Here is a 24,321-nt window from a genome sequence, read left to right as displayed (position 1 = left end):
TACTATATACAGGGGAGATGACGCACAGATATATACTATATACAGGAGAGATGACACAGGTATATACTATATAGAGGAGGAGATGACATACAGGTACATATATATACAGGAGGAGATGACATACAGGCATATACTATATACAGGAGGAGATGACACAGGTATATACTATATACAGGAGCAGATGACCTACAGGTATATACTATATACAGGAGGAGATGACATACAGGTATATGCTATATATAGAAGATGACATGCAGGTATATACTATTTACAGGAGGAGATGACACACATACATACTATATACAGGGGAGATGACACACAGGTATATACTATATACAGGAGGAGATGACATACAGGTATATACTATATATAGAAGGAGATGACATTCAGGTATATACTATATACAGGAGATGACATACAGATGTATACTATATATAAGGGAGATGACAAACATGTATATACTGAGGTGTGAGGTGAAAATGAAAAGGTGTGAGTGCAAAATGAGAGGAGTGAGGAAAAATAGTGGAGTGATCAGAAAATGACAGATGTGAGGTTGAAATGACAAGTGTTAGGGGGGAATGAGAGGCGTGATGGGAAAATAAGAGAAGTGAGGTGCTATAACTAACCACAGATATTTACTATGCCCAGGCAACGCCGGGCTCTTCAGCTAGTATGTATATGTATGTATGTATGTATGTATGTATGTATGTATGTATGTATGTATATGTATATGTATATGTATATGTATATGTATATGTATATGTATATGTATATGTATATGTATATGTATATATATATATATATATATATATATATATATATATATATATATATATATATATATATATATATATATATATATATATATATATAGTAGATGCCTACAGAGAAGAAATCTGCATCCTGGATCTTTAATTCACGTTAGGTTTGGTGCAATGTCCTCTTTGCGCATTAGTCTCTACCCACGGCCCTTTGCGTTTGTACGAGCCCCCTATGTTAAGGTTCGCGCTAGCGTCATCCTTGCCGTGGTGGCGCATGCACAGATCAAGATCTCGGCATGTCATTCAGAAGAGATCAGAATCTGCGAATGTGCCGCCATTTTGCTGAAGGCATTAAGATGTCCATTTTCGAATGAACCGCCAACTGCACCATTTTGCTGAAGCCCACCAGGAGATCAATGTGCACAGGTGCAAACTTTAAAAAAGGAGGAACACACAACATAGAGGGGCCATGGCAGATCCGAAAACCCTACCTACAGTCCCGCCTCAATGCACAAGGAGGATAGCAAATATTCTGCGCTAGGCAGCCAGCCTCCTTTATGATGTGGGAGCGCCACTTCTGTGACCCACTAACATGCCTCAAATCCATGCGCTTTTGAAAACTACAGTATATTAAAGGGGTTTTTTTTAGTTTTGAAAAACTTATCTTCCTGACAGTTAAGAGAAAAAAAAAGCCCTCTGGTGTCCTCACCCTCCCCATTATTCATCTTGTCAGCAGTGCAGCCGATTAATGAGCATCAAGAGTTGATAGCGTCACTTGCTCAGAGTCGCAGAGTTCACCGATTGGCTGCTGCGCTGTCAGACAGTAGGGACACTCCAATGGACCTGGGGAGGGTGAGTAAGGCATATTTAGTAGTGATGAGCGAATGTGCTCGGATATCGTGGTATAGGAGTATCTCAGGTGTGCTGGAATAATATGTTCCAGTCTCTAAGCCTGCATGATTCGTCCAAACAGACAATCCCTGCATGTGTAGCAGGCGCAAGGAATCAAACATATTATCCGAGCACACAGAAGACACTCGGATAACACCTTATCTGAGCATGTTTGCTCATCATTACCAGTTAGTCTTTAAAAAAAAATAATAAAATCTGCGCTGGTGGAGAGGGAGATTTCCAAAACCAGAAAACCATTTATTTTACAATAGATATTCCTTTTGTTGACAACCCCTTTAACATACATAGTGCAGGGGATGTTTGATAGTGGTAGCGGGGGGGGTGAGATGCGTTTTCCCCCATATAAAGGTCAGAGTATTACATTGAGCTGAATTTGGGAAGACGTGGCGTCACTTTGAGCTGGTTTATGGGCACGTCTCCCTTGGGTCAGAGAATAAGGAGCACATAACCTTCCCAGATGTTCTCTGAGACGTCATGGTAGGTGTTGTTGTTCCCCTGACTGTAATAAGGTAAATGCGTGAAGGCGTCTTCTGCCAGAAGAAAAGCCGCAGTAACCGTTATCTCTTGGGGGATTAAGTGTCGGTGACTCTGACTCCTATACGAGGCTCGTCAGCCCTTCTCTGCACTAATCGCTGGGTTTTATGTCCCCGGCCAATAACTCAGATATACAAGTGTCTCGGATTGTTTCTGACGGAGAGATAAAAAAAAAATTAAAAAGCTTTGATTCATACAGTATATGGATAAAACAGAAGCTGCAATTCGGTTATTGTTCTACAGCGCACAATGTGCTGAAGAAATTACAGTTCTTTTATACTTATTATTACATTAAAAAAATGTTAACTGTCAGTTTGTCGTCCCAACCTTTTATTTTCTGTATATGATGCTGAGAGGGAGATATATATATATATATATAGTTAGTCTCCATCCTGGTATGTGCTGCTCCCATCCTGCGCCCCCGTTCTGTCATGTGCTGCTCCCATCCATATGCCCCATACGCTGCTCCATAAAGGTTTATGGCCCCCATAAGATGCTCCATATTATATGCCCCGTACACTGCTCCATTATGGTTTATGGCCCCCATAAGATGCTCCATAGTATATGCCCCCGTACACTGCTCCATTATGGTTGATTGTCCCCATAAGATGCTCCATAGTATATGCCCCCGTACACTGCTCCATTATGGTTGATGGTCCCCATAAGATGCTCCATATTATATGCCCCGTACACTGCTCCATAAAGGTTTATGGTCCCCATAAGATGCTCCATATTATATGCCCCGTACACTGCTCCATTATGGTTGATTGTCCCCATAAGATGCTCCATAGTATATGCCCCGTACACTGCTCCATTATGGTTTATGGCCCCCATAAGATGCTCCATAGTATATGCCCCCGTACACTGCTCCATTATGGTTGATTGTCCCCATAAGATGCTCCATAGTATATGCCCCCGTACACTGCTCCATTATGGTTGATGGTCCCCATAAGATGCTCCATATTATATGCCCCGTACACTGCTCCATAAAGGTTTATGGTCCCCATAAGATGCTCCATATTATATGCCCCGTACACTGCTCCATTATGGTTTATGGCCCCCATAAGATGCTCCATAGTATATGCCCCGTACACTGCTCCATTATGGTTTATGGCCCCCATAAGATGCTCCATAGTATATGCCCCCGTACACTGCTCCATTATGGTTGATGGCCCCCATAAGATGCTCCGTAATATATGCCCCCGTACACTGCTCCATTAGGCTGGAGTCACACTCAGCGTAAGACAATACAGTCCGTATATTACAGCCGTAATACGCTGAAAAGTCCCCAAAATAGTGGTCCGTAGCTCCTCCGTAGGCAGGGTGTGTCAGCGTTTTTTGCGCATGGCATCCCCTGTATGTAATCCATATGGCATCCGTACTGCATGTTTTTATCGCAGGCTTGCAAAACCGACATACGGCTATAGAAGGGATCCATGTGTAAAAAAAAAAAAAAAAAAAGACACATATATGTATATATATTATTACTTCATACAGCGCTAGATAGCTTTAAAGGGAACCTGTCACCCCGTTTTTTGAGATTGAGATATAAATACTGTTAAATAGGGCCTGCGCTGTGCGTTACTATAGTGTATGTAGTGTACCCCGATTCCCCACCTACGCTGCGCAATACATTACCAAAGTCGCCGTTTTCGCCTGTCAATCAGGCTGGTCAGGTCGGGTGGCGTAGTGGTGTCCGCACGTTGAGGTGACTAATCCACTGTGGGCACGTGAACAAGGAGCGCGCGATCTGCGCTATCACCCCGTCATCGGTGGGGGCGGCCATCTTCCTGGGGCTGCGCGTGCGCAGATGGAGTGCTCTGCTGCACGGGGCTTCAGGAAAATGGCCGCGGGCAGCCGCGCGTGCGCACAAGAGATCGCGGCGGCCATTTTCCCAAAGCCGAGTTTGCATCTCGGCTTTGGGAAAATGGCCGCCGCGATCTCTAATGTGCACGCGCGGCTGCCCGCGGCCATTTTCCTGAAGCCCCGTGCAGCAGAGCACTCGATCTGCGCACGCGCGGCCCCAGGAAGATGGCCGCCCCCACCGACGAAAGGGATGACAGCGCAGATCGCGCGCTGCTTGTTCACCACTACGCCACCAACGTAAAGCTGAGGAAGAACCAGCGATGTCACCACGCCCTCCCGACCTGACCAGCCTGATTGACAGGCGAAAACGGCGACTTTGGTAAGTTATATCTCAGCATACATAGGGAATCGGGGTACACTACATACACTATAGGAACACACAGCGCAGGCCCTATTTAACAGTATTTATAGCTCAATCTCAAAAAACGGGGTGACAGGTTCCCTTTAAAGCCGGTAAATAAATTACCAGCTTTTGCTATCTCCTTCCTAAACCCGACATAGCTCTCCAGGAGACTCCGCCTGCAGAGCTCATTATGAGTGACAGGGGGCGCCACCAGTGTGGGACATGATATCAGGAGAGCGGACTGTCCATTTAATAAATATTTTAGGGTCATGTGTGCTCAGATAATGAAAACGTGAGAGTACGCACCTAGTTCCGAGTTTTCATATATTTTTCTAATATCAGCAAAATTAAAAAAAAAGACAGCAACATAAAAATAACAAAACCGACGACGACACCCCGATCATCCTGACAAAGAGAGCGACATTGCCTCCATAGTATATACAGAGCCCAGCTGTGTGCACGTGCAGGGGGAGCATGCTGGCGGCCTCCACAGCTCCGGCAGTCACGCGGAGCATGCTGGGAGTTGTAGTCCCACACCTGGGGGGCGGCCTCCGCAGCTCGGACACTCCTGGCCTACAGCAGCGCTCACTCACTCACCTCCACACCCACATGAGCCTTCACAGCGGCCGTACGTAACACGCCAGCGCGGTTGCTATGACAAATTCATAAGCCACGCCCTATTCCTGACGAAGGAGCACGCGATTGGCTTATATTACTTATGACTGCCAATAGCAGTAAGGAGGACGGTGATTGGTCCGGACGGGACACGCCTTAAGACGGGCGGAAGTGGTGTTTTCGGGAGCAGGGAAGGGTGAGTGGACTGCGGCTCTCCTGGCGCACGGGTGCAATGTCTGTAGAGTCAGGACGGGTCCATTTAAAAAAGGGAGGAGGCCGCACTGGTGACAGTGACCTATAACGCCAGCTGTGCGCATAGGTGCAGACAGTAGGCTGAGCACCAGAACAAACTGCAGGTGGGGAGTGCGGACGGGCTTCGTCAGTTAATGTGAATATTGATAAATCCTTGCAGGAATTCATTGATTCATGGCTGAAAGCCATTTTCGCGCTTGGGTTTTATTACAGATGGTCAGAGTTTGCCCCATAGCCTCTGTATTCCCCTGTGCATGTCTGGCTGCAGAAGGAGGGCGCTGAGGAGGAAAATACTAAAACCCTATGTGTCATTTGTCTATACCTATGCCTATGGTAGATTTTGCCTACAGTAGATTTTTTTTAGTCATATTTGTCTATACCTATGGTAGATTTTACCTATGGTAGATTTTACCTATGGTAGATTTTTTACAGTGTGCGGGAAATCAGCGATTCCGCAGAATTAATGAACATGTTGCTTTTTTTTCCGCGATTCGTTTTTTTCACGGAAAAAAATCGCAACATTTGCACAAGTTTTGCGGATTACATTGAAATGATTGGGAACCATATGTAAGCATTTTTTTCACGTTTTTATCGCGTTTTTATAGCAAAAAAAACCGCAAAAAATACTGAACGTGTGCACATAGCCTTACAACTCCCTTCTCTGTGTACCTGAACTGAGAGAGGGAGGGGGATGTTTTGAGTGAGATAATATTAAGGCTAGGTTCTCATTTCGTTTTCGGGTGAGCGCTAACAGACAGCGTTGCACGGCGAAATTAACGCCGTGCAATGTGTCCGTTAGTGCTCCCGTTGCCAGCAATGTTAAAGCGCATTGCTAGTGCGTGCCATTTTCGGCACGCGCTGGCGATGTGCCGTTCTTTTGTGGCGCGCCTCGGACGCTGCTTGCAGCTAGCGCTAGCGGGGACATTTAACGCGACCCCTAAAAAGACATTGCGTTAGCGCAATCCCCTAGCGCTTATCGCTAAACGGATCGCCCTAACACAATGAGAACCTAGCCTAATATTGTCTACCTTGAGATAGTTTATAAACCCTCCTCTCACACATCCAGTACCCAGCAACCACAGAATGCAGAGTAAGTGGACATGCTGGCTGGGGCATATCTTAACCCCTTAGTGACCGAGCCAAATTTTTGAAATCTGACCAGTGTCACTTTATGTGGTAATAACTCTGCAACGCTTCAACAAATCCCAGTGATTTTGAGATTGTTTTTTCGTGACACATTATACTTTATGATAATGGTAAATTTAGTTCAACATTTTTTGTGTTTATTTATAAAAAATATCGAAAATTTGAGAAAAATGTTAAAAAATTAGCAATTTTCTAAATTTGAATGATTATCCCTTTAAACCAGATAGTCATACAACAGCAAACCATTAATAAATAACATTTCCCACATGTCGGCTTTACATCAGGACCATTTGTAAAATGTTATTTTATTTTGTTAGCATTTTAGGAGGTTTAAAAATGTAGCAGCAATTTTTCATTTTTTCAAAGAAATTTACAAAATTTATTTTTTTAGGGACTTACCCATGTTTGAAGTGACTTTAGGGGTCCCATATATTGGGAAACCCACAAACGTGATACCATTTTAAAAACAGCACCCCTAAACATATTGAAAACTGCTGTCAGGTAGTGTATTAACCCTTCAGGTGCTTTACAGGAATTAATGCAAAGTGGTATGACAGAAATGAAAATGTGTATTTTTACCACCTAAATGTTGCTAACTTCTAAACAGATTACTACAGCCGTCAGACTCTAAGGCCACTATTTGGTCATGAATTGCCATGGCAAACATCAGGACAACAAAATCATGATCTGAGGGCACCAATTGGGACAAAGAAGAAGCCCCCACACTCTGTTAACCATTTATAATGATGTAGTCACTATTGACAGCAGCATCTAAGGGGTTAAACAGATTTAGATGGTGCAAATACTGATCGTGGCTGGTACAGCAAGTTGTCAGCTATAGTGTACAACCAACAGATGCTGGATTGTCATCTGTATGGGGATACTATTCTCTTATATCTCAGGTCAGTTAAAAGACGTATTGGCGGTCATTAAGGGGTTAAGGTACCGTCACACTCAGCAACTTTGCAACGAGAACGACAACAATCTGTGACGTTGCAGCGTCCTGGATAGCGATCTCGCTGTGTTTGACACGCAGCAGCAATCTGGATCCCGCTGTGACATCGCTGGTCGGAGCTAGAAGGCCAGAACTTTATTTGGTCGCTAGATCGGCATGTATCATCCTGTTTGACAGCAAAAGCAACAACGCCAGCAACGTTTTACATGGAGCGAGAACGATAAGTGAGTCGCCGTTACGTCACTGGATCGCTCCTGCATCGTTCTGCTGTTAGTGTTTGACGTCTCTACAGCGACGCTGCAACGATCTAGTTTAGGTCGGATCGTTCTCTATATCGCTGCAGCGTCGCTTAGTTTGACGGTACCTTACTGAAGTCAAGCTGCAACACCAGGCTCTCCCATCATCACTTTGGTAAGAATTACGAATAACAGTTTTAAGCTCCGTTTTTTTTATTGGAAAAAGTTCATATTAGTGACAGAAAGTTACTTTCCCAGTTTCATTAGGATCTTTTTAGGGATTCAGTCTTTATGCGCCATATTCTTCCATACCTATGCCTAGTGTGTTATCACGGTTGGAAACGGAAAAACGGTTTTGAGCTCCGTTTTTTTTTATTGGAATTAGTTCATATTAGTACAACAACGTTATCTTCCAAGTTTCATTAGGATCTTTTTAGGGATTCAGTCTTTATGCGCCATATTCTTCCATACCTATGCCTAGTGTGTTATCACGGTTGAAAACGGAAAAACGGTTTTGAGCTCCGTTTTTTTTATTGGAATTAGTTCATATTAGTACAACAACGTTAACTTCCAAGTTTCATTAGGATCTTTTTAGGGATTCAGTCTTTATGCGCCATATTCTGCCATACCTATGCCTATGGTAGTTTTTTTCTAAAGTTGAATTTTTTTAATCTATTTTTCCTTTCCACTTCACTCTATTTAAAAATAAATTAGCGGAGGTTAAAGTTTAATTAAGTTTTCAACAAGGCAAACCCATACATTTCTATATAGTAACTTTAAATTTGAAATAAACACTGAATCCCTAAGAAGATCTTAATGAAACTTTGAAAATAAGTTTGTCATTAATATGAACTTTTTCCAGCAAGAAAAACAGAGCTTAAAAATGTAATTCTGTTTTCAACAATGTTAATTCATACATTCCTATATAATAACTTTACATTTCAAATAAACAGTGAATCCCTAAGTATATCTTTAGCGAAAAATTTTGCCTTAGGCCGACCTCACACTAGCGTGTTTTACGGACGTATGAGAGGTGCAGAAAATACGGATTGCATACGGTACAATGCTTCTCTATGGCCCAGCTCCTACCAGCCGTATTTTACTGATCCGTATTATATGGTCTTCTACGGCCGTAGAAAATCGCAGTATGCTGCGTTTGTCACCGTATTGCGCAAAAAATACGCCAATGAAAGTCTATGGGGGCCAGAAAAATACGGATTACACACGGACCAGCAGTGTGACTTGCGAGAAATACGCAGCGGTGTTAGAGAGAAAAGCCGGTAATTCAGTGCGGTGTACAGTAAAATCACACTGACAGGTTAGAATAGGTAGAATAAATGTGTACACATAGAATAGGTATATACTGTGTGTGTGTATATATACATACACACACACACACACACACACACACACACACACACACACACACACACACACACACACACACACACACGATGGTGGCCCGATTCTAACGCATCGGGTATTCTAGAATATGCATGTCCACGTAGTATATTGCCCAGCCAGGTAGTATATTGCCCAGCCCATGTACTATATTGGCCAGCCACGTACTATATTGCCCAGTCCACGTACTATATTGCCCAGCCACGTACTATATTGCCCAGCCATGTTGTATATTGCACAGCGACGTAGTATACAGCACAGAGCCATGTACAGTAGTATATTGGCCAGTCACGTAGTATATTGCCCAGCTACGTAGTATATTGCCCAGCCAGGTTTGTCACATTTTAAAAAATAAATATATACTCACCTTTCTGAGGGCCCCTTGTAGTCCACGGCAGCTTTGGGTCCCAGCAGTGGTATGAGCGCAGGGCCTGTGATGACGTACCATCTTTGCCACCGGAACCTGCAACGGAAGAAGGCGGCCGGCGCGAGCGACTACGGAGGGTGAGTATAGCAGTTTTTTTTTATTATTATTATTTTTAACATTACATGTTTTACTATTGATGCCGCATAGGCAGCGTCAATAGTAAAAAGTTGGGGACACACAGGCTTAATAGCGGCGGTAACGGAGTGCGTTACCCGCGGCATAACGCGGTCCGTTACCGCCAGCATTAACCCTGTGTTAGCGGTGACCGGAGGGGAGTATGCGGGCGACAGGCACTGACTGCGGGGAGTAAGGAGCGGCCATTTTCTCCTGGACTGTGCCTGTCGCTGATTGGTTGCGGCGGCCATGACAGGCAGCTGGCGAGACCAATCAGCGAATGAATAACCGTGACAGAAGGACAGACAGACGGAAGTGACCCTTAGACAATTATATATATATGTCAGTGAGACACATATATGTATATATATTAATATTTCATCCAGCACGAGATAGCTTTAAAGCCAGTAATTCATTTACCGGCTTTTCATTTCTCCTTCCCAAACCCGACATGATATGAGACCTGGTTTACATACAGTAAACCAACTGATATCCCTTTTTTTAGCATATTCCACACTACTAATGTTAGTAGTGTGTATGTGCAAAATTTGGGCACTCTAGATATTAAATTAAAGGGTTAAATCGCGGAAAAAATTGGCGTGAGCTCCCGCGCAATTTTCTCCGCCAGAATGGTAAAGCCAGTGACTGAGGGTAGATATTAATAGCCTGGAGAGGGTCCATGGTTATTGGCCCCCGTGGCTAAAAACATCTGCCCCCAGCCACCCCAGAAAAGGCACATCTGTAAGATGGTATGGGAGAAGGACCTGCCATGACGTCACAGTCATGTGACCGCAACGTCATCACAGGTCCTGCGCTCATACCAACCCTGGGACCGGAAGCTGCCGTGGACTACAAGGGGCCCTCAGAAAGGTGAGTATATATTTATTTTTTATTTTTTAAAATGTGACAAACCTGGCTGGGCAATATACTACGTGACTGGCCAATATACTACATGGCTCTGTGCTGTATACTACGTCGCTGTGCAATATACTATGTGGCTGGGCAATATACTATGTGGCTGGGCAATATACTATGTGGCTGGGCAATATACTATGTGGCTGGGCAATATACTATGTGGCTGGGCAATATACTATGTGGCTGGGCAACATAGTACGTGGCTGGGCAATATACTACGTGGGCTGTGTAATATACTACATGACTGGGCAATATACTACGTGACTGGGCAATATACTACGTGGCTCTGTGCTGTATACTACGTGGACATGCATATTCTAGAATACCCGATGCGTTAGAATCGGGCCACCATCTAGTGTGTATGTATGTATGTATGTATGTGTGTGTGTGTGTATGTGTGTATATATATATATATATATATATATATATATATATATATATATATATATATATATATATATATATATATATACCTATACTATGTATAGACATTTATTTTAGCTATTCTATTCTAACCTGTCAGTGTGATTTTACTGTACACTGCACTTAATTTCTGGCTTTTCTCTCTAACACCGCTGCGTATTTCTCGCAAGTCACACTGTTGGTCCGTGTGTAATCCGTATTTTTCTGGCCCCCATAGCGGCCCTGCGCTTAGTAACCCGATATTTACCCTGGTTACAAGTGAACACATCGCTGGATCGGCGTCACACATGCCGATCCAGCGATGACAGCGGGTGATCAGCGACCAAAAAAAGGTCCTGATCATTCACCAACGACCAACGATCTCCCAGCAGGGGCCTGATCGTTGGTCACTGTCACACAATAATGAGATCGTTAGCGGGATCGTTGCTACGTCACAAAAAGTGTGACGTTGCAACGATATCCTTAACGATATCGTTATGTGTGAAGGTACCTTAACCCCTTAATGACCGCCAATACGCCTTTTAACTGACCTTACATATAAGAGAATATCCTCCCCATACAGATGACAATCCATCATCTGTCGGCTGTACACTATAGCTGACAACTTGCTGCATCAGCCACGATCAGTATTTGCACCGTCTAAATCTGTTTAACCCCTTAGATGCTGCTGTCAATAGTGACTACATCATTATAAATGGTTAACAGAGTGTGGGGGCTTCTTCTTTATCCCAATTGGTGCTCTCAGATCATGATTGTGTTGTCCTGATGTTTGCCGTGGAAATTCATGACCAAATAGCGGCCTTAGAGTCTGCCGGCTGTAGTAATCTGTTCAGAAGTTTGAGGCATCTAGGTGGTAAAAATACACATTTTCATTTCTGTCATACCACTTTGCATTAACTCCTGTAAAGGACCTGAAGGGTTAATAAACTACCTGACTGCAGTTTTCAATATGTCTGGGGGTGCTGTTTTTAAAATGGTATCACGTTTGGGGGTTTCCCAATATATGGGACCCCTAAAGTCACTTCAAACATCGATAAGTCCCTAAAAAAGAAATTTTGTAAATTTCTTTGAAAAAATGAAAAATTGCTGCTACATTTTTAAACCTCCTAAAATGCTAACAAAATAAAATAACATTTTACAAATAGTCCTGATGTAAAGCCGACATGTGGGAAATGTTATTTATTAATGGTTTGCTGTGGTATGACTATCTGGATTAAAGGGATAATCATTCAAATTTAGAAAATTGCTAATTTTTTACATTTTTCTCAAATTTTTGATATTTTTTTATAAATAAACACAAAAAATGTTGAACTAAATTTACCGTTATCATAAAGTAGAATGTGTCACGAAAAAACAATCTCAAAATCATTGGGATTTGTTGAAGCGTTGCAGAGTTATTACCACATAAAGTGACACTGGTCAGATTTCAAAAATTTGGCTCGGTCACTAAGGGGTTAAGGCAAAAATTTTCGATAAAGATATACTTAGGGATTCACTGTTTATTTGAAATGTAAAGTTATTATATAGGAATGTATGAATTAACATTGTTGAAAACAGAATTACATTTTTAAGCTCTGTTTTTCTTGCTGGAAAAAGTTCATATTAATGACAAACTTATTTTCAAAGTTTCATCAAGATCTTCTTAGGGATTCAGTGTTTATTTCAAATTTAAAGTTACTATATAGAAATGTATGGGTTTGCCTTGTTGAAAACGCAATTAAAGTTTAACCTCCGCTAATTTATTTTTAAATAGTGAAGTGGAAAGGAAAAATAGATTCAAAAAATTCAACTTTAGAAAAAAACTACCATAGGCATAGGTATGGCAGAATATGGCGCATAAAGACTGAATCCCTAAAAAGATCCTAATGAAACTTGGAAGATAACGTTGTTGTACTAATATGAACTAATTCCAATAAAAAAAAACGGAGCTCAAAATCGTTTTTCCGTTTCCAACCGTGATAACACACTAGGCATAGGTATGGAAGAATATGGCGCATAAAGACGGAATCCCTAAAAAGATCTTAATGGAACTTGGAAGATAACGTTGTTGTACGAATATGAACATATTCCAATAAAAAAAACGGAGCTCAATACCGTTATTCCGTTTCCAAAAAATGTAACCCCTACATTCATGTATTGCAACTTTATGTCAAATAAATACATATGTAAATAAATTGGTTACTCTGCTTCAAATGGAGTAAAGTGGAAAGGAAAACTAAATTAAGAAATTGAAACGGTAAAAAAAAATCTAAAATAGGCATAGGTATAGATGAATACGACTAAAATATCTACCATAGGTATAGGTTAATTTGGCACATAGGGTTTTAGTATGCACCCGCTGAGGATCCGTCGGCGAGCGCAGAAGGAGTGCGCTGAGGATCCGTCGGCGATCGCAGAAGGAGTGCGCTGAGGATCCGTCGGCGATCGCAGAAGGAGTGCGCTGAGGATCCGTCGGCGAGCGCAGAAGGAGTGCGCTGAGGATCCGTCGGTGAGCGCAGAAGGAGTGCGCTGAGGATCCGTCGGTGAGCGCAGAAGGAGTGCGCTGAGGATCCGTCGGGGAGCGCAGAAGGAGTGCGCTGAGGATCCGTCGGCGATCGCAGAAGGAGTGCGCTGAGGATCCGTCGGCGATCGCAGAAGGAGTGCGCTGAGGATCCGTCGGCGATCGCAGAAGGAGTGCGCTGAGGATCCGTCGGCGAGCGCAGAAGGAGTGCGCTGAGGATCCGTCGGTGAGCTCATCACTTTTCAACAAGTTAACCCCGGAATAGGTCATTCGTATTGTACTGGAGGGGGTCCGACACCTGACACATCAGCGGTTATTTTCTGCAGGGCACCTGACAGCTGCTGCTACAAACTGAGTGGGTTTGCGCTTTTTTCTATCTGGTGGCCACCAGCGCAAATAACAGCTGATATTTGTGGGTGTTGCGTGCAGGACCCCCACAGGTCTGCTATTAATGACCTTCCTGAGTACTTGCCCCCATTTCATCAATTTGTTGTGACTGGAAAACCCCTTTAGTACGTGATGGCCTATCAGATGGATGGGAGATGAGCTGCAGTACTCGGCTGCGACCACTAAGCTGCATGCTCCACCCTGGACATGGCATATAGTCGGCTGGCCATGGACCCCCTCCCATCTCGTGCTAAGTACTGGATACCCCTTTAGAGAGGACCGATCACCAGATCAACTATGTTATCTGTATACATGATGGAATAACTCACCTGCCCCTGATGAGCAGGGTGTATTTACTTTGATAACCATCTTAGAATGGCTCTGTAATCCTTTCTGTACACTCTGTCCTCCTACCTTGATTGACAGCCTCATGTCACTGTCCTCCTGAAGTCTTGCACATGCTCAGTAAAGGCGGACAGTGACAACATGTGGACATTGTATCTATGGTGGATTTGCCCAGACCTCAGTGCTGGGCTGTAACGCTGATCACTGATGAAGCACACTTCTGAGCCATCCTTAACATGACTCGCAGATTTGCTGGGAAAACATGAATAAATGATTGTAAAAGGAACCTGTCTGATGCCTGAAGCCTCCTAACCGGCCACCATTGTGCTCCAATGCCCAAAACAACCCTTATAGGAGGGCAAATTAACAATTATTGCACCTCTTATCATATGCTGTGGAGCCAGGACTAGTCCGGCAGAATGTCTCTTCGCCTAGTGCAGCCTTAGGTGCTGTAATCACACCAAGCCATCGTTGATATCATCCCTCATGTCTCTCAAGCTGCTGGAAATCTCATTTTTCCACCCTGTTATGCACAGTGAAGTATCAGGCTGACTTCATTGTTACTGTTACACACCTGTCCTGGATATCCCAAGATCCGCTCTCTTCCCCTGGGTTCGCTGCCCTCTGTTTTGCTCCACGGCGAGGTTGCTTGGTGTGGATCAATGACCTCTCCCTAGACCTATTTAAGGCCCATTGATGCACACATGTGTCTTTGGATTGAAACCTCAGGTGTTCCATGTTTGGTCTGCTCCATTATCTGTACTACTGTGTTTCAGGTCGCATCCATCCCTGCGGTGTTCCCCTACATCAGCTCCTGAGTTTCCAGTTAGTCGTAGTCTCCACAATTCCATTTGTCCTCGGGACGTTTTCGCCAATTCCTTGGGTCTGGGTTCCCACCTTCATCAGAGGCTTAGCCGTCCCACCTCACCTGGTGAGTGCTTCCAGTTACAATGCACATGCCCAGGAGATCGTAGTGATGCTGCGTCCAGTGGACAGCACAGATCAGCTCATCTGTACTGTCTCAGCAGCACTATACCTTCCTCGGTGGTGTCGCGCCACCACCGATCTGTTATTGATGACCCATTAGAAGGATAAGCTACCAATAGAAATGTATTGGATAACCTCTGTAACAAAACATGATGCTGTAGTGACGTTAGATGGGCAGGGTCCTACTCAGCTCTACTACACAGGAGCACTTTGGTGACTCTTATTTTTTCTCTTGCATAGGGGGAAAATTAAAATATCTGGTGCTTGATTAAGGAGAGCACCAAGTTTACATAGGAAGTCTTATAGGCCATGCAGTGGTGGGATGGGAGAAGGCAAAAGGGTCCCGGGCACCACCTATTGGAAGTGCCAATCCAAAGAAGTCAAAAAAGTCTTTTAACCCCATGTTCATCAGCATTGGGGACAGTGTGTGTGGACAGGGCTTAGTAGCTAAGCTTCCTTTAAGCTGTAGGCTATTTTACCATCGACATCAGTGGTCAAAGCTGAGATCTCGTTGCTGCTGTTAACCATTTAGTTGCTGCTGGCAGTTTCTGACTGTGGAATTAAAATGGAGCTCTTTCATCACCTTCATGAAGCTATTTCAGAGCACTGATGAGTTACAATGCTGAAGACCGCCGTTGCTGCCATCATGGTCCTCCTCTGAACCAGCCATAAGCCGAGATTTATATTAGGCTGCGGTTTTGCAATATACTGTATATTCTGTAAGCAATCTAACTAAAAAATATAGTAAGAATGAAAAAAGTTTTTCAGACAGAGAAAAAAAAAAAAAAAATTTGGATCCCCCCATGAAAAATTAAGAAATGAACAAATATAAAACATTTTGTATTGTCGTGTCTGTTAAAGTCCAATCTATCAAAATATAAAATGAATTAACTCACATAGTAAATGCTGTGGAGAAAAAAAATAAAAATGAAGTCAAAATTGTGTTTTTTCAGGCACCACAGCTCCCAGAAAAAGGCAATGGAAGCCAATCAAAGCGTAGTATGGGCCCCAAATTGAGATATATAAAACATCAGCTCGCCACGCATAAAAACAGACCTCACACGGCTCTATCGATAGAAGAATAAAAATGTTACGGGTCTTGGAAAGTGAAAAGAAAAAATTGCTTGTTTCGCCAAACGTCTGAAATTTTATTTCACTACTTAAAGCTATGTGAGTTTGGTATCGCTGTAATCGTAGAGACCTGGAGAATCAGGTTTCCAGGTAATTTTTACTACACATTGAATTCTGTAAAACCAAATACAAAAAATTCGCCTTTTTTATTTTTCCGTTTTTTAGTATAATATATGGTAAAATGACTGGTGTCGTTCTGAACTACAACACGTCCTGAATAAAAGGGATTTAGCGACTTGCACCTTAATACTAGTGGGAATTTAAAAAAAAAAAAAAAAAGTCACTTGCCTGATTTGCACAAAATGAACAACTTTTTTATTTTTGATTTAATAGAAAAAGTAAGTAGGTTTTACTAGAAGGGTATAGGCTTCTGCCACCCCATTATGGTAGACATTGGTGTAAATGATAGTGCAGGTTGACATCACCCATTGCTGGTGGATTTTCTATGCCAACGCCAGATGCAACACAATGAAGAGGCAATTTGTTGCATTTTACGCCAGTGCATTTTTAAAAGAGAGGCACCATAATTAATGTTGCCAGTAGGTGGCGTCATCAGACAGTGAAACTACTGCCCAAGGTTTGGCACTAGGAGGCAGTTGTGATGAGCACTGGCAGCCCAGGTGGGCATGTGGCTGAGCCAAATGTAGGGAAAGCAAAGGGTCAGCCACTACTTGCAGAGCATGGGACAGAGAGAATAGATACAGGAGTGTCTCACTAAATTAGAATATCATCAAAAAGTGAATTTATTTCAGTTCTTCAATACAAATAGTGAAACTCGTATATAATATAGTCATTACAAACAGAGTGATCTATTTGTGTTTATTTCTGTTAATGTTGAGGATTATGGCTTACAGCCAATGAAAACCCACAAGTCATTATCTCAGTAAATTAGAATAATTAACAAAAACACCTGCAAAAACTTCCTAAGCGTCTAAAAAGGTCCCTTAGTGTGTTTCGGTAGGCTCCACAATCATGGGGAAGACTGCTGCACACTCCACAAGGAGAGTAAACCACAAAAGGTCATTGCTATAGAAGCTGGCTGTTCACAGAGTGCTGTATTCAAGCATAATAATGGAAAGTTGAGTGGAAGGAAAAAGTGTGGTAGAAAAAGGTGCACAAGCAACTGGGATAACCGCAGCCTTGAAAGAATTGTTAAGAAAAGGCCGTTCTAAAATTTGGTGGAGATTCACAAGGAGTGGACTGCTGCTGGAGTCATTGCTTCAAGAGCCACCACATACAGACATATCCGGGACATGGGCTACAAGTGTCACATTCTTTGTGTCAAGCTACTCTTGACCAATAGACAACGCAAGAAGCGTCTTACCTGAGCCAAGGAGAGAAAGAACTGGACTGTTGATCAGTGGTCCAAGGTGTTGTTTTCAGATGAAAGTAAATTTTGAATTTCATTTGGAAATCAAGATCCCAGAGTCCGGAGGAAGAGTGGAGAGGCCACAATCCAAGCTGCTTGAGGTCTCGTGTGATTTTTTTTTTTTCCACAATCAGTGATGGTTTGGGAGCCATGTCATCTGCTGATGTAGGTTCACTGTGTTTTATCAAGTCCAAAGTCAGCGCAGCCGCCTACCAGAAAATTTTAGAGCACTTCATGCTTCCCTCTGCCGACAAGCTTTTTGGAGATGGAAATTTTATTCTCCAGCAGGACTTGGCACCTGTCCACACTGCCAAAAGTAACAATACTTGGTTTACAAACAGTATCACTGTGCTTGATGGGCCAGCAAACTCGTCTGACCTTAATCTTTGGGATATTGTCAAGAAGAAGATGGACACCAGACCCAACAATGCAGACAAGCTGAAGGCTGCTATCAAAGCAACCTGGGCTTCCATAACACCTCAGCAGCGCCACAGGCTGATCACCTCCATGCCACACCGCATTGATGCAGTAATTGATGCAAAAGGAGTATTGAGTGCATTTACTGAACATACATTTCGGTAGGCCAACACTTCAGATTTTAAAATCATTTGTCAAGCTGGTGTTATAAAGTATTCTAATTTACTGAGATAATGAAACTTGGGTTTTCATTGGCTGTAAGCCATAGTCCTCAACATTCAAAATGCTCACCTATTTTGTGGGAGTCCAACTGCAGTACTCCAATCCCTAGAACCAGGCTCTGCAATTTTACGACTCTCCATGTCACTAGTTCTCCAGACTCTGCGCCTTACCCTTGTTAGGTTCATCTTTGAGTTTCTTCTGTTGCTCCCGGTGCCTGATATTGTCTCCAGAGTTGACATCACGTTGACAGCACTGAAGCCAATCTGTGAGCTCAGTGGCTTTGGGGTTGTTTGTATTGTCAACTTGAGCAGAACCGCTGAGCTCGGCGATTGGCTGCAGCGCTCATGTTGACAGACAATAAAATGCAGTAGTGGAAACTTGGCACTTGACCCTAGGAGGGTGAGTAATGCAATAAAATGCTGCCGGGGAATAGAGGTTTCCAAAATAAGAAAACCCCTTTGAAGCATGGGTGTCTGTTCAGGTGACTCCTGAGACTGTGCTGTACCGTCTGTTTACATACACGAGGGATAACACTATCTGGCCATTATATGAATGCTTCCTGTATTTTTCACCAGTTTTCCCTTCTGTAGGCTGTATCTGTAATTTGTAACTCTGGGCTATTGAGAGGAGACTAGAAAAACACCCAGGGCTGTATTCCTGCTCTGCATTTGTTAGTACACAAATGCAGGCGCTTCATTGAGTAAATAATACACTGATCAGTGTAGGTGTGAATCCAGCTCTGGGGTGAAGTAAAGGACTTGTTAGAAAGCTCCGCATACTAAGTCCCCCTCTGTGTTTTCACTTACCTCCTCACCCTATCCCTAGAATGTAGTAGGAGGTGTAGCCTGACACCTCTGAACAAAAGTGTTTTTCCCCCAAAGTGCTTGATCACTTCAGGAAGCAAGGAGGTGAAGAAGTGGCTCATATGGGGAGAAATAAGCAGAATTCTCTGCTAAGATATAATATCAAGTTTGTTATATTCATCTATACTATTGACTTATGCAAAGTTTGAAAGTACAGGTCTAATTTAGAAAATAACATCTCGCCTCACAAAAACCCACACCAAAGTGGGCAAGGATCTTTGTCTCCCAGCTAGGCCCTCGTGTTTTTTTTTTTTTTTTTTTTTTTTCTTCCCCCATCAGCCCTTGCACTCCGCGTCTATGTCCCATGAATTGGAATAAAGGATTTTATTTTTAGGAAATGGGCGAGTGCCGCTTTCTTTTGTCTCAGCTTGGTCATCGCCTTGTTGCTTTTAGCAGAGGACCACCGTTATTCCTCTTTAACACTGACCATTCTCATATTTGCACAGTGCGTTGCTGTTTGGTGCTGTTAAGCTCATTTTTTGTTGCACAGCATAGTGTGTATGTGTATAAACACCATAGTATCTGTATGTATATGTAGCTGAGCTGTATGTATACAACATTGTATGTAGCAGAGCTTTATGTATGTATACAACAGTGTGTATGTATATGTAGCAGCACTATGTGTATATACAGCAGAGTGGTGTGTAGCAGAACTGTATGTATATAGCAAAGGTGTATACAAAAGTATATGCTGCAGTGTGTATGTGTCTGCTGCAGAGTGTATATAATGTGCTTACTGTAAAGCCCTATGTGTATAATACATGTGCCGCAGAGAAACACTAACAGTTCTATTTCCTCCCTATTCTAACCTGGTGCATTAAAATTGGTGATAATGACCACCCCATTTTACAACACCATGGTTGTCTAAACCTGTAGTGCACCTTGTAATCCAAAAAATGAGTTAATTGTTTTTATAAATCACTCTACATATGATCCTATGACGCTCACGCACTGAATCCAGTAGCGCAGGGCAGGATGCTTTCTATTTTAGTGCATCCCCCAACTTGGACATTGGGTGGTCTGTGCTGTGGGTTAACCTCTACTAAATGATTATACCGCTGAGTTCTGCACGGTGATCGGTTTTCTTTTGAGAGCAGCGGTGCGCATCAACATTTATTTCTCTAGTCACCTTCCATGACAGCCACTTCGGAGGTTGTCTTCCCCGCCCTAATAGGGGACAGGAACACAAGAGGTTAAATACCCCTCCCCTTCCTGCACCGCCAGTGTTTTCCTGTCCCCTATGGGGCATGAAGAGTTTCTGAAGGGCTGCCGTGGCCGGCGACGGAGCTCCACTTACCCAGAAGCCGGGCGGCATGAAGGTCGGGTTCCCTCCTTGATAATGCCGCTCCCGTCTCCTCTCTTCGGAGCGACTCGGGGCCCCTCCGGCGCTCCCTTTAGGGGCAATGCGGGGCGGTGATGTGCTTGCCGGGGGCCTCCTGCAGCCCCCCGGTTCCCTCCTCCACAGCTGCAGCGCTGGAGGTGGCGCGCGTCCCGGGCTGGGGCCGGAGAGCCTGATGACTTCCGGGTTAAAGCGCGCCACTTCCAGTTCAACCAGGAAGCGTGCCATGGAGCGCACGCCGGCCGGCAATGGCGTCCAGCAGCAGAAGCACGCCATACAAACAGCGTCGGGGGCGTTCTTGGACCTACCCCAATCGGGCCACACGTGGGGGGAGGAGCACTGCACGCTGGACCACCGATCCTTATAAAAAGATCCGGGTAGCAAGGTAAGCTGTCTGACTGTTAGCAACCTGACGGACATGGACAGTGACAGACCCCCTTGCTCTGCATCTGCAGATGCCAGCGTTCCCCCTCCTACCAAAGTAAGTAGCAGGTGTTGGGCCCAGCTATCCCCTATATACATATGTGCTTTTATGTATATATGTATATATAGATATTCCTCTAAGTGGCTTAGCAAACCCTCTCTCTCTCTCTCTTAGGGAGAAAAGGTTTCCGACCCTAAAAAGTCAAGCCACAAATGCAAAGTGTGTACGGCCAAACTCCCATCAACATACGGGAAAAAGCTCTGCCAATCCTGTACGGATGAGGTCCTGCGCGCCGAACAACCCTCGCTGTTGGATAGCATTAGATCCCTCATTAAAGATGAGGTCCATTCTTCTATGGCTACCTTCTCTCAGATGTCAGTGCCTCAGCCACCCCCTCCAAAAAAGAGGAAAAAAGCCCCAGTAGAATCCGACCCGGACTCGGGAGAAATCCAGTCCTCAGGTTCAGAGGATAACTGGGAAAACGAAGGCTCCACTTCTACCCCCACCTGTAGATCAGAAAACAAAAAATATTATTTTAGTTCTGAGGACATGAGTGAACTAATCGGTTTAGTAAGAAGCACCATGGGGGTAGAGGATGAAGAAGTTACACTCTCAGTACATGATGAGATGTTTGAGGGTCTGAAACCCAAAGACCAAAAAGGGTTCCCGGTGCATAAGAACTTACGAGATCTAATTCTGCATGAATGGGACCTCCCTGAAAAAGGTCTGACTATACCATCGGAACTGAAAAACCGGTACCCATTAGATGGGGATAACTCCTTATGGGAGACCCCGAAAGTAGATGTTCAGGTGTCTAGGGTAACTAAAAAAACTGCCCTCCCCTTTGAGGACTCTTCGCAACTCAAGGATCCGATGGATCGTAAAATAGAGAGTTTATTAAAAAAGTCCTGGGACACCTCCACAAATCTGCTAAAATCTAATATAGCCTCTACTTGCGTGGCCAGATCTCTATTTATCTGGTTACGCAAACTTGAGGATCACTTGACTCAAGGCACCCCAAGAGAGGAGATTTTAGACTCCCTACCCTTACTACAGAAAGCTACAGGGTTCCTAGCCGATGCATCTGCTGAATCGGTTCGAGTAGCCGCGAAAGCTGCCGTTCTCTCTAACTCGTCCAGGAGAGCACTCTGGATAAAATCCTGGGGAAGCGATTTTGTCTCCAAGTCCAAATTATGTAGCATACCCTTTCAGGGTCATAATGTATTTGGACCCGTCCTGGACGATATTTTGGATAAGGCGGCAGATAAAAAGAAATCTCTCCCTGAGCAAAAGACCCCAAAAAAACGCTTTTTTCGTCCCTCCCGTGATCAAACCTCACAGAGAGGAAAAGGCAAAACGGGAAGATGGAGTTATCCTAAGGGAGGCAGGGGAAAAAATATCCTGGCCCCTCAGGCCCAGCAAACCCCAGATAAACAATGACTGTACTCCGGTCGGGGGTCGACTCTCACGATTTTTCACCGAGTGGCAAAACATCTCCGCAAATCAGTGGGTCCTTCGTACCATTCAAGAAGGATTAAAAATAGAATTCGTGAGACCACCCCCACATTGCGTAAAGATAACCTCCCTTCAAAACCCAGATCTCCAAAACTCCTTGTTACAAGATCTACAAAAATTAATACAATCAAATGTGATTTCTCAGGTGCCGAAGTTAGAGGAAGGACGTGGTCATTATTCACGCCTTTTTCTAATAACCAAGCCGTCGGGGAAGAACAGAATTATCATAAATTTGAAACCCTTAAACGATTCTGTCCGATACAGGAGATTCAAAATGGAGACAGTCAAATCCGTGATTCCCCTCATCGGTCAGGGTTGGATGATGGCGACTGTGGACCTGAGGGATGCGTACTACCATGTGCCAATCCATCCAGAGCACAGGAAATTCCTCAGGTTCGCAGTCTCCAAGGGTCACCAAATCAAACATTTTCAGTTCAATGTTCTCCCCTTCGGCATCTCTTCGGCCCCTCGGGTCTTCACAAAGATTATGGCGGAAGCGATAATCTTCATCCGTCAGCAGGGAATATGCATAGTCCCGTATCTAGACGACCTGCTTATCATGGCTCCATCTGCCTCCCGTCTGGAAACAGACGTATCAAAGTCCCTAGAGATATTACAAACCCTGGGTTGGATCCCAAATCTGGAGAAATCGGAGGTCCATCCCTCCACAAGAAGAAAATTCCTGGGGGTGCTACTGGACTCGGATGTAAGAACATCTTTTCTACCCAAAGATCATCAAATCAACCTTGTCCGCAAGGTAACCAAATTCAGAGGCCAGCGTGCACCGACCCTCAGAGAATCGATGTCTGTACTAGGGTCCCTGACCGCATGTATACAATCGGTTTCCTGGGCCCAGGCTCACACACGAACTCTCCAGACTTATGTTCTCCTACATTCCAGGAGACGACAGACTCCATTGAATCAGAAGATTCTTCTCCCTGGCCATGTGAAATCGGCGCTAAAATGGTGGCTAGATTATCAAAATCTCCAGAGGGGTCAGCTGGGACCACCTTCCCCTAAAAACACTCCGCTCAGATGCCAGCAAAAGAGGCTGGGGTGCGGTGGTAGAGGGTTTCCACTTTCAGGGACAATGGACATCGGACATCAGCAGCAGCTCCTCGAATCTAAGAGAATTGAAAGCTGTGGAGGAGGCCCTAAAGGCATCATCAGCACTGATCAAAAATCATCACGTTCGTATTTACTCGGACAATATGACCACAGTGGCTTATCTACGACATCAGGGGGGGACAAAGTATGCCTCTCTAAAAGAAGTGGCCGCAAGAATATTCTTCTGGGCAGAGAGGAACCTTCTATCGGTCACAGCAGTACATCTGAGGGGATTGGACAACACTCAGGCGGATTTCCTCAGCAGGAAAGACGTTCATCCGGGAGAGTGGTCCCTAAACCAAGCAGTATTTCAGTCCCTAGCCGGAAAATGGGGTACTCCAGAGGTGGATTTATTCGCCAACAGGCAAAATGCGAAGGTGGAAACATTTTTCTCCCTTCATTACAAAGACAAGGCACAGGGAATAGATGCCTTTTCACACCAGTGGAAATTCAACCTTGCATATGCCTTTCCTCCCATTCCCATGCTGGCGAAAACCCTGCAAAAAATCAGGACAGACGAAGTGACCACAATCTTGGTTGCCCCATTGTGGCCCGGGAGGAGTTGGTACGGCGCCCTATTAGATATGGCCCTGGAAGGTCCCTGCCTTCTACCTCAAAAGACCGATCTCCTACACCAGGGTCCTCTACTACATCCGGACCTAAACAGACTGAACTTGGCTGCATGGCTACTGAAGCCACAATCTTAAAAGCTAAAGGACTCTCAGATGACGTAATCCAGACCCTTCAAAAAAGCAGAAAGGCAGTAACCAATGCCATCTACACTAAGGTCTGGAAAAAATTTACGTCCTGGTGCT

The 24,321-nt window shown here is 44.1% G+C and overlaps 2 protein-coding genes across 5 annotated transcripts in view; one reads left to right on the top strand and one right to left on the bottom strand.

Moving 5' to 3' along the window:
- Nucleotides 1–5,086, bottom strand: part of LOC138641908 (protein-L-isoaspartate(D-aspartate) O-methyltransferase-like) — a 43,560-nt gene extending 38,474 nt beyond the window's left edge. Inside the window, exon 1 of one of the 2 annotated variants that reach the window (XM_069729716.1) lies at nt 5,014–5,086. In XM_069729716.1, coding sequence (XP_069585817.1) covers nt 5,014–5,027 — 14 coding nt within the window. In that variant the 5' untranslated portion in view covers nt 5,028–5,086. Of the gene's footprint in view, nt 1–4,722; nt 4,839–5,013 lie in introns of those variants that run through there. The other variant, XM_069729722.1, reaches the window with a different exon arrangement.
- Nucleotides 5,087–5,178: 92 nt separating this feature from the next.
- CCDC32 (coiled-coil domain containing 32) overlaps nt 5,179–24,321 on the top strand; it is a 45,462-nt gene continuing 26,319 nt past the window's right edge. The window contains exon 1 of one of the 3 annotated variants that reach the window (XM_069729691.1): nt 5,179–5,227. The gene's annotated coding sequence lies outside the window, so the exon portion shown is untranslated. Of the gene's footprint in view, nt 5,228–5,247; nt 5,388–14,920; nt 15,064–24,321 lie in introns of those variants that run through there. The other 2 variants (XM_069729696.1, XM_069729704.1) reach the window with 2 other exon arrangements.

The sequence above is a fragment of the Ranitomeya imitator genome, chromosome 1 (genome assembly GCF_032444005.1).
Source record: "Ranitomeya imitator isolate aRanImi1 chromosome 1, aRanImi1.pri, whole genome shotgun sequence".
Classification (NCBI taxonomy): Eukaryota; Metazoa; Chordata; class Amphibia; order Anura; family Dendrobatidae; genus Ranitomeya; species Ranitomeya imitator.
The sequence above is the reverse complement of the archived record's forward strand: the minus strand, read 5'-3'. Positions and strand labels throughout refer to the sequence as shown.